Source organism: Styela clava, chromosome 7 (genome assembly GCF_964204865.1).
Source record: "Styela clava chromosome 7, kaStyClav1.hap1.2, whole genome shotgun sequence".
Lineage (NCBI taxonomy): Eukaryota > Metazoa > Chordata > Ascidiacea > Stolidobranchia > Styelidae > Styela > Styela clava.
The window spans coordinates 3,065,627-3,079,992 of record NC_135256.1 but is presented as its reverse complement, the minus strand read 5'-3'; the positions used below and the strand labels follow the sequence as shown (position 1 = coordinate 3,079,992).

Here is a 14,366-nt window from a genome sequence, read left to right as displayed (position 1 = left end):
GAGCTTCAATAATGAGATGGAGATGGAATTTTTGGATTGTATCTTAATGATGTCATTGATCGTTTTCCACGTGCGTTTAGCATCACCTCGGTTGGTCTCGAGGACATTGCGATAAAACAGTTCTTTAGATTTCCTTTGCAAATGTACTAACATATTTCTATACTTTTTGAAGTAGACACGCTGGGATGTATTGCCCCTTGAAAATTTATTTTTGAACATATTATTTTTATGTTTGATGGACTTCCTAATTCCCCTAGTGATCCAGGGTTTGGAGTAAAGTTTGTTTTCTCTGCGTGAAAGGGGTCGTAAAGGCGCATGTTTGTTAATTAACCATTTTAGGCGACCAAGGAATGTATCAAAAGAGTAATTAAAATTTTCTCTACAAAAGGTAACACCCACATAGTTGCTACACATTGACTCAACATCGGATCTAAAAGAATCGTTACAAAATTTAGACATATCGCGCTTCATGCGAGTATTGGTCTTGATGCTTATATCTACACCTGATATTGTGCACATTACAGGAAAATGGTCGGTCAAGTCGCTTATTAAAATAAATGATGAACATTGGTTTATGTGACAGAGTGTAAGACCAGATGGAGGTTGACAAAAGATAGATATAGAAAAGAGAAACAGAAGCTACGAGGAGTGGGGCAGCAGCCGGGGGATACAGAGCGTGGAAGTTCATGGATGTGCTAAAGTATTATTTACTTTTGTGACAAACGCAATAATATTGCTAATCCCTACCCCACAGCATCAACGAGCGCAAACGACTACTCTAGCTCTTGGCACCCCACACTATAACCGTGCAACTTACTCTTCTCCAAAGAACGTCTTCAAATGTTGACGAAGACGTCACTCTCGTGGTGCTCCAAGACGTAGATAATGTCCAAATGAGTGATGAAGCTGACAACTTACCTAATGCGGACTCCAGTTGGACTACATCAGCATTTGATAAAGATGCAATTACAAAACCAACTGATATTGACGAAACTATCATGAGTCTTGTCAACAAAGGTATTTAACTCTAACACCCTAAAACTTTCTATGAGGCATATTTGAACGGACTTCCAATCTAATAATCATACCTTTATTTACACACAGAGAGTGATGATGCTGAAAAATTTGCATTGAGCCTGGTAGATACTCTACGCAGGCTACCAGTACAACGTTTGCAACTTGCGATTGTTGCGAAGAATAAAATTCACGGGCTTCTGTACAATATCGAATTTGGGGAAATATAATTTACAGGAACACATTGTTTTCAATTAATAATTGTACAGTGAGTATGTGAACTTAGTATGTCTACCAGGTTAGGGTTAGGCAAAAATTTTAGCTACAAATACTAAGTGAGTCACTTGACCAGTCCCCGAACTCGTAGTAGAACTAAAATAATGGAAATTAAAATTAAATTATGGCCTAAACCTAACCTGGTACACATGCTACGTTCAGGTGTTCGTCATCTTGGTTCACATACTTCAGGAGCAGCAAATATACTAAGAATATGCATATTAGACTTGTGATACCTCTCCAGTTCAGTAATCTTCTATAAATTTGCTAAAAGATCAGCAAAGGCGCCATTGCCAGGGCACAGCACCTTCCCCCGCAAAGTAGTTGGCAAAAGTGTGGCGAACCGATTGTGCGCTGTGTTGCACGGCCACCACTCCAGGGTATGCCATGCAGCAGTTGATTGGATCCTCTAATATGATCGTCAACTGGTGCAGCTCCAGCAACATCTCTCCTCAAAAAATTGTGTAGGCAGCATGTTGCCTTTATGACAGAGTCAATATTGCTGGGCTTCAATAGTATTGGTCGGTGATAAACTCTCCACTGATTAGCTAAGATTCCAAATGTGCTCTCTACCATTCTTCTCGCACGTGATAGGCAATAATTAAAATTTCTTTTCTCCTGCGAGAGAATGGCCATTAACAGAAAATGGTCTCATCAAATTTTCTTTCAGCGGAAAGACTTCAAAAGGAACAGTTAGTCCAGTCCGTTAATGGCAATGTCCTGATATGCCTCATTTAGACGAAAATACCAAATGAGGTTTAGGTAGGGTGTTTTTCTGCATAAACATGCTTTATTGTTATGGGTTATTACTGAGTTGCAAAAACAATCAGCTCGTTTCACATTATTTATAAAGCCGATCAAGGTCAAACTGAATATTATTTGGGTGTAAAAAAAATTATAGCCTTATAGAAAAAACATTAACAGTCATTTTCAAGTCTAAGTGAAGTATTAGCTTAAATAACCCAACTTGGTGAGGGTAGCCTTCAAGGTTCCATTTTGCAGGCAACGCCCAAACAAGGAGTTCGCAAATATTCCCCCATCGCTTACTCTGCCATAGGCGCCGATGACCAGCGCGAGGAATTTCCAACTGAAAAATATGAATTTCATTGAGTTTTTGACGGCACTGTTTGGACTAAATGCCCATGTATAATCCACATATTTATATTTAGAGATAATTGGTTTCTAATTTATTCACCACTTCATGGAAAGCAACCACAAGTGGCAAGTAACAAAAATAGTTTAACTATGAATACAAACTAGTGTGATACAAAACCAGGCTTAATATTCACCACGCATCAATGATAGCCAGGAACACAATGCTATGTGTTTTCTTGTAATAATGATAATTTGTTCATGAAGACCTTTCTTCATATATAAAAATCCCTTTCAGGTATAAGAAGCTTTATCAATCATATGTCATATTTTTAATTGTTTTTATTAAAATCAAAAAGTATGAAACAATATTTACAAATTGCTACACCTTTTAGATGTGTTTGCACATAGAATAAAAAACAATGTCACAAGTTAAATCTTTATTCTGTGCCGTCTTTATAAATAATTCTAGTGTAGCGATTTTTTAGTAGTCCGATAGTCCACTTCTCTAGCGGATAGCTGTTTTTTCCCCTAGTGAAGCTAGGAACAACTCAACAAGTAGCTCCACACCACATGAAGTGGCAAAGTCATCAACAAGAGGAAAGCAACGGGCTGATAAAATTTGATTAATTTTCTTGGCTTTTTGCTCAAGTTCTTGTAACTAAAAATGTTAAAAATTGTCTAGTTTTTCCACTGCCTCATTTCTCCTTCATTCTGCTTCAAAGATTTATTAATTAACTAATTTGTCTAAAGCTTCATCTTTCTCTTTTCTGATTCGTAAATTTTACTCCTCGAGTAACTCCGATTGATTTTCTTTGGCGGTTGCATTTGATTCACTATGAGATGAAGCTGCAGTATCGACTGGTTTTGGATTTCTATTGAATAGTTCTATTTTATGACTTTTCGTTTTTTTATGCGAACTGTACTGTATATTTATTCATTGTATTCGTTTTTATTTGATCTTGTTTTTGTGATGACAAATAAACGACTGATTAATATGCACACTTCGATCTTTTGCACTGCTGTATCTGGGAAGTCTTTTTAAATTGGATTTACTTGAGGCGGCCGAATATACAAAAATTGATGGAATATAGTCTGGATGGCAGGGATCTCTAACTGGTTTGCCTAAAAATAGATTTTCTTGCAATTTCTTTGAAATGACAACAACTCAGATACTTTCAGAAATTAAATATTTCAGTTTATTTCACCAATGAAGAAGTGCAATGGTACAGTGCATAAGTGCAAGTAAGTCAGGAAAAAAACACAATAAAGAGCATTACAATGGTTTTATTACATATCAAGAACAGAGCAATTTTGAGAAATAAAATAAAAAACTATTGGCAAACATATGGATACTTACCACTGATATAGTGCTTACCGCAAATGTAAACATTTGGGCCCGTTGGATTCCACGCGTTTCATAGCTGTTATTTCTGCGACAAGCTGCGGTCCACCTTTGTCGCCGTTCACTTCCTATTCGGGAACATGAAATATCCATATTGATATTCGCTTTGTTCCTGTATCCAAAAGTGATACAATATTTAGGCTTTTTGCACCGGTACGTCAAGCAGTAGACAAAAATAATGCAATAAACCAGTAGCCCCGGTTAGCGCGTATACCTGCAGTTTTCGTCGCCTGGTGACAGTTAGTCATGCATGAATGCGCCAAAATTACTGAATAGGATGCACCCAAAACCTTCTTCTTTTGCATCCACTTTTTTATCCTTGCGTCTTCTTAACCACAACAGTAATCCCAATTTTTGCTAAAAGTCATCGCCAAACCACAAAGCACCTGAACTCAACTTAAATCTCAGATAACGCAGCGCGTCATCGCACATAATGTTTCCTCGAGAATTGGTTGCGTTGACGCAGTGCGTCAAAATGATGCGATAACGCAACAAGGCCCCGTTCACACTGACGCATGGGTTTGCGTTGCGTTGGGAACGTAATCCAACACAATTGCGTTGAGGGTGTTCATACTTCGAATGCGTTGACGCAGCGTGCTACGGTTCACTTGTTACGTAACAATGGCGTGGAAATATCGTGTCATCTGCTAAATAAATTTTACTATCGCAAACGTAACTAATTAATAATTACGCAAAACCGAAAAATGGAAGTTGCAAAGTTGGTGAGGGAGAAGGATTGTTTGTGGGCGGTTGGGGCGATAGATTACAAAAACAAGATTTTGAAGGAAAAAGCGTGGATAGAGGTTGGCGAGGAAATGGGGGGTAAGTGTATCTGGCATTCCAGAGGACAGTCAATTTAGTTCAAATGTAACCGGAAATAACAGTACCAGTATTCTTGTTTTAACAGTAAAGGAATGCAAGACAAGGTGGAGGTCGTTGAAAGATAGGTTTAGGAGAGAGAAAAGAGAGGAGGCGTTTGAGAGTAGGAGTGGGGCAGGGGTGGATGTAAAAAAAAGATGGGAGTTTATGAGTAGCTTAGAGTTTTTAAACTCGTACTGCGAAAGCAGGAGGTGGGAAAAACATTTTTACTCTACCTATTCGTAAGTCATTACTACAAAAGCCCTATTTTAATTTTTAAAAGCAATTTCATAAAATATCCTCATACACTCCACTAAGAATACGGATATGTCAATAAATTCATACACTCCACTGAGAATACTGATATGTCAATAAATTGAAAAGACACATTCATAGAAACTAAACTCTTTATTTGAAACAAAGTATAATGTTACTCTTTATTTGAAACAAAGTATAACAATAACTGAAAATTTGCTTTTCCCATTCTGTAATCATCATTGACCTGTAAAAAACAAAGATGTCTTACTAAGTAATGAGTACGAGATAACATGTGGCTCCTGCTTAATTTTAGAACATCTAGCAGTGTGCCTGAAAATGTCACCCTCGTTGTATATGAAAATGAGGGTGACATCCAAGTTCGAAGTCCACAAAGCAAAGTGCAAGAGAAGCTGGAAGAGTCTTCTCCTAATTAAATAAGGTCAGTAGTATTCATATTTATTGCTACTACAAAACTCTGATAGAGACAAAAGTAAAGATATCGATAATTAGAATTATTTGAAATGAACAGTGAAACCGCCTCGCATTTGTTTTCGTTTATTTCACACTTGACTGATTTTGTGATTTGCGTATTCTGCGATTGCAACATAACCTCACACATTGATGTTGCCATGTTTCTAGTATTGTTTTGTAGTTATTTCTAGGTTTGTATTGGGCATATCTAATGCTGCTCAAGTAGGGTTTAGTACTAGTGTAATTTATGATATTTTTCTGATGACAACCTACCCCGATTTGTAGACTGTTAACAAATTAGAACATAGAATTATGCTAATTTGTCCTGTGTTGCTAGGCCAGCTCTCTTTGTGTTGTTGCTTATTTCTGGCAACGCTCGTTCTTTCGCTCGCTGCTTTCTGGGCGGGAATGTTGGCAGTGATTATCTGCTCTCCAGTTTTGTTAGATTTTTAGCTGTTTAAGGTATCAAGGAACCGGGTTTTTAAGTCATATATTTAGTAAAAGTTACCTTTGAATCTTTCCCAGCTCTATTCGCGTTTAGATGTTCGTTATTCGCAGTAGGCTAGGAAAACAGTTGCAAGTAGTTATTTCATGATATTTTGTGTGTTTATTTGTTAGATCTGATCAAATATAGAGCTAGTTAAAATAATAGCTTCCAGTCAAATAATTGGTTGTTCTTTGAGTTGAAGGCTACATCGTCAAGTAAGTCTTTTATTTATCGTATTTTATGCTTTATTTAGTGGTATGAAACTGCAATTTTAAGGTGAACAATTGTGCTGTATTTTTGGCTTTTTCGATTAATTTGTGATTCTAAATTGATAAATATTGTGCTTTTTAAGTGCTAATTAGTTAGATGTTTGGTAAGTTTTATTGTGTGACATATTTTGAGACTGTTTTCCATTTCTGTTTAGAAAACCGTACAAATTGACAACTGTATACTGATTCGTACTTTCAACTGTGATTGAATTTCAATCGTACGTACACTGCATTTTAAACGTACCTTTTCGTGACAACAAGAAATTTCAAAAGGCAATTTGTGCGCGTATTTTTATTGTGGAGTCTCGAAACGATTCAGAGAGCAACCGTCCGTTAACGCGTGTTGGCGCTAGATAGCGACTCCGATTTGGCGCCTACATAAGTTTTTTGACGATGGCACAAAAGCTGAAAGGAAAATTGGACATTAATTCTGAAGTTGCCTGGTTGAAGTTAAATTAAAAATGGCAACGGCTGATGCTCACTTAAATGTCAAGGACAATGAAGATGATTCAACAACAAATGACGGTTCTGCAAAATCAGACGTTCATGAAACAACAATAATTGCAATGTCAGTTGAAACACAACCTAAATCAAGTCTTGCATTGGCAAGTGAAAATGTTGTGAGTGATCATTCTAGTGGTGTGAGTAAAGACTTGTTCCTAAGAATACCTGATGTGGATTCAGTTTCTTACCTAAGTTCGCGAAAGAGCACTAATAAAGAGAAGTCTGTAGCATCTTGTGTTGCTGAAGAAATGTCAACAAACACACACGTAATGACCACAAGATCAAAAGTGAAACAAAAGAAATCAACTGTTTTAACTCGGGATTGTTTGTCAAGAAATTCAAATAGACGAAGCTTGAAAACGTTTCGTAGTGCAAGTTATCGATCAACATCTGTTGTCCAGTCACAAAAATCAGCTTTTAGTGAGTCGCAAATAGAAAACATCTATGAAGCACGAAAAATAAGTCAGCAAAGAAAAACTGAGCTAGAGAAACAACAGCTCGGTAACCGGTTGCAACAAGAAAAAGAAATTTGGGAAGAAAATAACCAAATTGAAGACTTGACACTGGAAAAAGAGTGGCAAGAACTCCTGCAACAACAACAAGTTGAGGAGGAGGAATTAAGAAAAGAAAAACAACGTCAAGAAGAAGAGTTAAGAAAAGAAAAACAACGTAAGCGAGAAGCATTTATGCGTCGTCGCCAGGAAATACAACAAAAAAGAAAGATCGAAAACGTTACATTCGATCGACGTAAACAAAGAACCCTGCAAGAAATCGAAGACAGAAGTCGACGAGAACTGCTGGGATTGGACATGGACTTTAATGAAACTTTAGCAGAAAGTGGGATAATTGTTAATAAATCCCCATCTGCTGTTATTACTAATGATACTACTAATCAACAATCGACACAAAATTCTGTAACTACACCATCAGAACCTGAACCTGATGTACAAAATGCACCTGTAATGTTACCTGTAACAACTGCACAATTTTCACAACCGCAGATCACACAAGTCACCAGAACGAATATGTTGAGTACCATGAGTAGAAGGAGGACAATCGCCGGGGAAAATGGTGAGTCGGTTATTCCTGCCTCTGAAATTGAAATTTGCAATCCACAAAATGTTAGTGTGACTATGGGTGGTGATGTTGCAGTTGAGAATGTGTCTCATGTGCCCGAACAAATAATTTGTACTACTGAGTCATTGAATCCCAGAAATGTGTTGAATGTTAGTTCAGGAGTGGCTACTACCTGTTCTTATATGCTGAATGATAGTACCGTAGCTCCCCGGGTGAGTGTGAGTGCGTGTACTATGAACAATGTGACTCGAATACCTGAAATGAGGGTGAGTTTACCATTCACCTCACCTATTTCAAATGCTAGTCAGATTCCAATCTATACTGCTCCTAAAGCAAGTTCTGTACCGGTAGTGACTATGTCAAATAGTGTCCCTTTGACAGGTGTGACCCAAATGCCTGTTATGCCTAATCAAGTTTTGTCATACCCTCAAATAATTTATGTACCCCAACCTCAGTTTGGTTTACCACCTTCGGAACCCCCTACTTTTTCTGGAGATGCTGCGGAGTACAGATATTTTTTGGATATATTTGACACTGTAATTGGAAGTAGAGTTCAAAGCCCTAAAGAAAAAATGGTGTATTTGCTTAAATATACAAAGGGTCCTGCTTATGCACTGGTCAAAGGTTGCCAGCATCGTGGATCTGAATGTTATAATGAAGCAATTCAGTTGCTTGATGAAACATATGGACGAAAATATCAAATAGGTGAAGCTTGTATAAATTCAGTTTCCTGTGGTCCTAATTTAAAATTGGCTGATAAAGATGCCCTAACAATGTTTGCCGCAGAGCTGATGTCCTGTATGAATACATTGATAGGAATTGAATATAATAATGTATCTATTATGACAATTGATAAGATGGCCATGAGAATGCCTCATTCTTGGAGGGCAGGGTGGCTGTCTGTAGTTGATGACGTTTTAAATGAAAAGAAGGTGAATTTAACAGTTGAACATTTGGCGAATTATGTTCGAAAACGAACTCGTGAAAACACGAATCTGCCTTCTAATGATTCGAACTCACCTCCAAAGCAATCGAACCCTGTGAAAGGTCTGAAACCCTATAGATCAACATTTGCTATATCAGTTGTTGATAGGCCTGTACGAAAATGTGTTAAATGCAATAAAGATCATTTTTTGAATCAGTGTGTTAAATTTCGTGAATTGAGCTATGAAGATAAAATTGAGTTTGTCAAGAACCGAAAGCTTTGTTTTTCATGCCTCGAACCTGGTCACTGGAGCAAAGACTGTAAGCGAACAAAGCCTTGTAGGGTTGAAGGATGCAAGAGAAGACATACAACGGTTCTTCATCCTCCAGACAAAGTCCAAATTAATCATTCTGGGACAAAAGGCGATGAATCTCCTGTTTTGAAAAATTTTGGCTCTCAAACACCTGAAACTGAAACCAAATTCAATGCTTTTGTTAATACATCTAAAAATGAAAAGGTTTTGCTCAATGTGATTCCTGTTAAAGTACGTGTTAATGGTGACAAAAATGCTATTGTGACAAACGCATTTTTTGATAATGGTTCCACTTGCTCGTTCATAAGTGAGTCTCTTATGCACAAGTTAAATGTTGATGGTCTCAAGATAAATTTGAATGTTCGTACAATAAATAATGAAACTGAAAGTAAACAAAGTATCATTGTGAAAGGTCTTGAAATTTCGGATTTTGATGAATCTGAATATGTGCCATTGACGCCATTATTTTCAAACGATAAAATTGGTGTTGAGCAATCTGATATTCCCTCTCAAAAGGACGTGGATCAATTTATTGAATTTAAGAATGTTGTTATACCAAATATTAAATCTGAAGTGGGTCTTTTGATTGGCAAGGATAATCCTAAATTGCACAAACCATTGGAAGTTGCCTATGGCCCTCATGACTATTTTGCATCTAAGACTGTTGCTGGATGGATGATTAGTTGTCCACCTGAGAAGAATGACAATCAAGGTAATCCATGTAATTATTTTGTGAAAAATGAAGTGCATCCATTGTGTCAAATGTGCACGGATGTCATTGATTCGGCTAATAATGAAAAGGAAGAAATCTCCCCTCGACAACAAATGTTCCTTGATAGGGTGAGCGAATCTATTAAGTTGAAAGATGACGGACACTATGAAATTGATTTGCCATTTATAAATCCAAATTCGAAATTACCTTCAAATTATTTGCAAGTGAAAAAGCGAACCGAATCGCTCAAGCGTCGATTTATTAGGGATCCAAATTTTTATTCCGAATATAAAGATTTTGTGGAAAATATGTTAACTATGGGCTATGCAGAAGAAGTTTCTGATTCTACTGAAAGTGAAGGTCAAATTTGGTATATTAATCATCATGGCGTTTATCACCCTGAAAAGAAGAAAATTCGTGTAGTATTTGACTGCTCATCTAAATTTCAAGGAATCTGCCTTAACGACGTTCTGTTACAGGGGCCGGACCTGGCCAATAACTTGGTTGGTGTTCTGTCAAGGTTTCGCAAAAATGTGGTTGCTGTACAGGGAGATATTCGCTCAATGTTTTTACAAGTGAAGGTACCCGAAAAACACAGAAATTATCTTAGATTTTTCTGGTGGGAAGACAGCGACATAAATAAACCCATGAAAGAATTTCGCATGACAGCTTATCCATTTGGAACGGTTTGCAGCCCAAGTTGCTGTAATTATGCATTGAAACAAGCTGCCGAAGACAATAAACATGATTTTGATATAAGTGTCATAAATGCAATTAACGATTCATTCTATGTGGATGATTTTTTCGATTCAAGACCAAATGCCGAAAGTGCCGTTTCTCTTGTGAAAAATATTTCTGCTGTCTGCGCAAAAGGCGGATTTGAAGTTTTAAAATGGATCAGTAATGATCGCAATGTTATTGCCGAAATTCCTGAAGATATGAGATCAAAGAATTTGAAAAATTTAAATTTAGCTGTTGACGCTTTACCTCTTGAACATGCTCTAGGTATGATTTGGAGCGTTGATGAAGACATCTTGTGTTTCTCTGTTAATCCTAAAGAGAGACCTTGTAATAGACGTGGCATGTTAAGTGTCGTGAATTCTATTTTTGACCCAATGGGCCTGGTACAGCCAGTGCTTCAGCCTGTGAAGGTTCTAATGCAAATGCTTTGCAGACAGAAGTTCAGTTGGGATGACCCAATACCGCCGGGAGTTGAACAAGAATGGCTAAAATGGCTTTCTGAGTTGCCTAAACTGAAGGAATTTAATGTACCAAGATGTTTTGTACCCGTGGATTACGGTGAAGTTGTAGAAACTCAAATTCATCATTTTTCAGATGCGTCTGAAAAATCATATGGCGCTGTGTCTTATCTCAGGATGTTGAATTCACCTGGACAAATACACTGTGTGTTACTTTGTGGAAAATCTAGGCTAGTACCATTGAAAGGCTCGACAATACCTAGACTCGAACTGTGTGCAGCAACTATTTCTGCGCGCAATGATAAATTTTTCAGAAATGAGCTTAAAATTGAAATTTCTGCATCTTATTTTTGGACAGATAGTACGACGGTGTTACGCTATTTGGCTAATGAGGATAAAGTATTTAAAACTTTTGTTGCTAACAGAGTAAATCTAATCAAGGAAGTTTCTGAAATTAACCAATGGTATTATGTGCCATCTAAATTGAATCCGGCTGATGTTGCCTCCAGAGGTATGTCAGTGGATGCTTTCCTGAATTATCCGGAATGGAAATCTGGTCCAAGTTTTTTATGGAAATGTCATGATGAGTGGCCTGAACAACCTGATTTCTTACATTCTGTGTCTGATGGGAATTTGGAAATTAAGAAAGAATTGCCTGAAAAATGTTTTGCTGCTGTGAAAGATCAACCATGTGTTCTTGATGATGTCGTTGCTAAATATTCAAATTGGCATCACTTGAAGAAAATAATTGCTTGGATGTTACGTTACATAAACAAATTAAAGTCAATTGTTGGATCAAACTGCAATTTGAAATCTGGACCTGTTGAATCTTTAACTGTAGAAGAAATGATTCTGGCTGAGGTGGAAATTATAAAGCATGAACAAAGAAAATACTTTTCAAAAGAAATTGATGTTTTGTTCAAAGGAAAACAAATTCCAAAATCAAGCTCTTTATGTAATTTACAACCATTCTTGGAAAACGGACTACTTCGTGTAGGAGGTAGGATCAGAGCAGCAAATGTTGAGTTTAATGTAAAGCATCCAATTATTATCCCAAAAGAAAGTAAAATTGCTTCTTTGATAATAGATTATGTCCACAGAACAACTGGTCATAACGGTCGTGAATATGTGTTAGCTGAAATAAATCAAAAGTATTGGATCGTAAAAGGTAATGCTTTGGTGCGAAGTGTTTTGAGAGGATGTGTTCCTTGCAGGAAGAGACAACGTCCTCCTGAATCTCAATTAATGGCGGACTTACCTGAGAATCGCTTGATACCGGATAAACCTCCTTTCACATATGTTGCAGTGGATTGTTTCGGTCCATTCTTGATCAAGCAAGGAAGGAGCGAGGTTAAACGTTATGGTGTGCTTTTTACTTGTTTAGTGTCGCGCGCTGTACATGTGGAAATAGCAAACAGTCTGGACACTAGTGCTTTCATTATGTCTCTTAGAAGATTCATAGCAAGGAGAGGTCAAGTTATTGAGATGCGATCTGATAATGGCACTAACTTCGTCTCTGGTGAACGAGAACTCAGAGATGCGATTAAATCTTGGAACAAAAACCAAATTCATGATTATTTGTTACAGAAAAACATCAAATGGATATTTCAAACGCCTGCTTCATCGCATCATGGTGGTGTGTTTGAGAGACAGATTAGAACTATAAGGAAAATCTTTAATGCTATTTGCTGTGAACAAGTGTTGACAGATGAGAGTTTAAGAACTCTTATGTGCGAATGCGAAAATATTGTGAATGGACGACCGATAACTACAGTATCGAACGACCCTAAAGATTTAACTCCATTAAGTCCAAATAATTTATTACTGATGAAAGAGGAACCAATGCTTCCTCCAGGTGTGTTTGACCCCAAGGACATGTATGCTCGAAAGCGTTGGAAGCAAGTCCAATATCTTGCGGATGTTTTCTGGAAACGTTGGAGAAAGGAATTCCTTCCGCTTCTTCAATGTCGACAAAAATGGAACAAAGTGCAACGAGATCTTCAAAAGAATGACATTGTGCTTGTTGTGAATGAGAATCAACCACGAAACACTTGGTTGCTGGGACGAGTCATTGAAACTTACCAGGATAGCAAGGGTAGGGTTCGTTCCGTGGGTGTTCAAACCAAACATTCCATATTCCAACGCCCTGTGACTAAACTTGTACTTCTGCGTGAGTGTGATGAAGTATAATTTGATAACTTTTCAATTTCGTTTTAAAGAATTTCTTTCTGGCATGATTGTTAAGTGTGCTTGATGTGTTTTGAGTGTGTGGAAATCTTGTAAATTTGTGGATGCAAATTTTAAATTTCCAAGGGGCCGGGATGAAACCGCCTCGCATTTGTTTTCGTTTATTTCACACTTGACTGATTTTGTGATTTGCGTATTCTGCGATTGCAACATAACCTCACACATTGATGTTGCCATGTTTCTAGTATTGTTTTGTAGTTATTTCTAGGTTTGTATTGGGCATATCTAATGCTGCTCAAGTAGGGTTTAGTACTAGTGTAATTTATGATATTTTTCTGATGACAACCTACCCCGATTTGTAGACTGTTAACAAATTAGAACATAGAATTATGCTAATTTGTCCTGTGTTGCTAGGCCAGCTCTCTTTGTGTTGTTGCTTATTTCTGGCAACGCTCGTTCTTTCGCTCGCTGCTTTCTGGGCGGGAATGTTGGCAGTGATTATCTGCTCTCCAGTTTTGTTAGATTTTTAGCTGTTTAAGGTATCAAGGAACCGGGTTTTTAAGTCATATATTTAGTAAAAGTTACCTTTGAATCTTTCCCAGCTCTATTCGCGTTTAGATGTTCGTTATTCGCAGTAGGCTAGGAAAACAGTTGCAAGTAGTTATTTCATGATATTTTGTGTGTTTATTTGTTAGATCTGATCAAATATAGAGCTAGTTAAAATAATAGCTTCCAGTCAAATAATTGGTTGTTCTTTGAGTTGAAGGCTACATCGTCAAGTAAGTCTTTTATTTATCGTATTTTATGCTTTATTTAGTGGTATGAAACTGCAATTTTAAGGTGAACAATTGTGCTGTATTTTTGGCTTTTTCGATTAATTTGTGATTCTAAATTGATAAATATTGTGCTTTTTAAGTGCTAATTAGTTAGATGTTTGGTAAGTTTTATTGTGTGACATATTTTGAGACTGTTTTCCATTTCTGTTTAGAAAACCGTACAAATTGACAACTGTATACTGATTCGTACTTTCAACTGTGATTGAATTTCAATCGTACGTACACTGCATTTTAAACGTACCTTTTCGTGACAACAAGAAATTTCAAAAGGCAATTTGTGCGCGTATTTTTATTGTGGAGTCTCGAAACGATTCAGAGAGCAACCGTCCGTTAACGCGTGTTGGCGCTAGATAGCGACTCCGATTTGGCGCCTACAAACAGTATAGTTGCAGGAAAAATACACAAAGTGACGAAACAATAGCTACTCCTCTAAATGTTTTTTTTTTGTTATTTCCAGAACAAGATGATGCTGAAATATTTGTC

At 37.2% G+C, this 14,366-nt stretch overlaps 1 protein-coding gene across 2 annotated transcripts; it reads left to right on the top strand.

Moving 5' to 3' along the window:
• The first annotated feature begins 5,438 nt into the window (after positions 1-5,438).
• LOC120338077 (uncharacterized) lies at positions 5,439-14,252 on the top strand. Of its 2 annotated transcripts, none has more exons than XR_013477311.1 (2): positions 5,439-13,826; positions 14,036-14,252. XR_013477311.1 is itself a non-coding variant. In XM_078114530.1 (2 exons), the coding sequence occupies exon 2, from the start codon at positions 6,592-6,594 to the stop codon at positions 13,048-13,050; it is 6,459 nt and encodes a 2,152-aa protein (XP_077970656.1). In that variant the 5' UTR covers positions 5,439-6,076; positions 6,286-6,591; the 3' UTR covers positions 13,051-14,252. The 2 variants fall into 2 exon arrangements, 1 of the variants encoding a protein (XP_077970656.1); XM_078114530.1 differs by having other exon boundaries at positions 5,439-6,076; positions 6,286-14,252.
• The last annotated feature ends 114 nt before the right edge of the window (positions 14,253-14,366 follow it).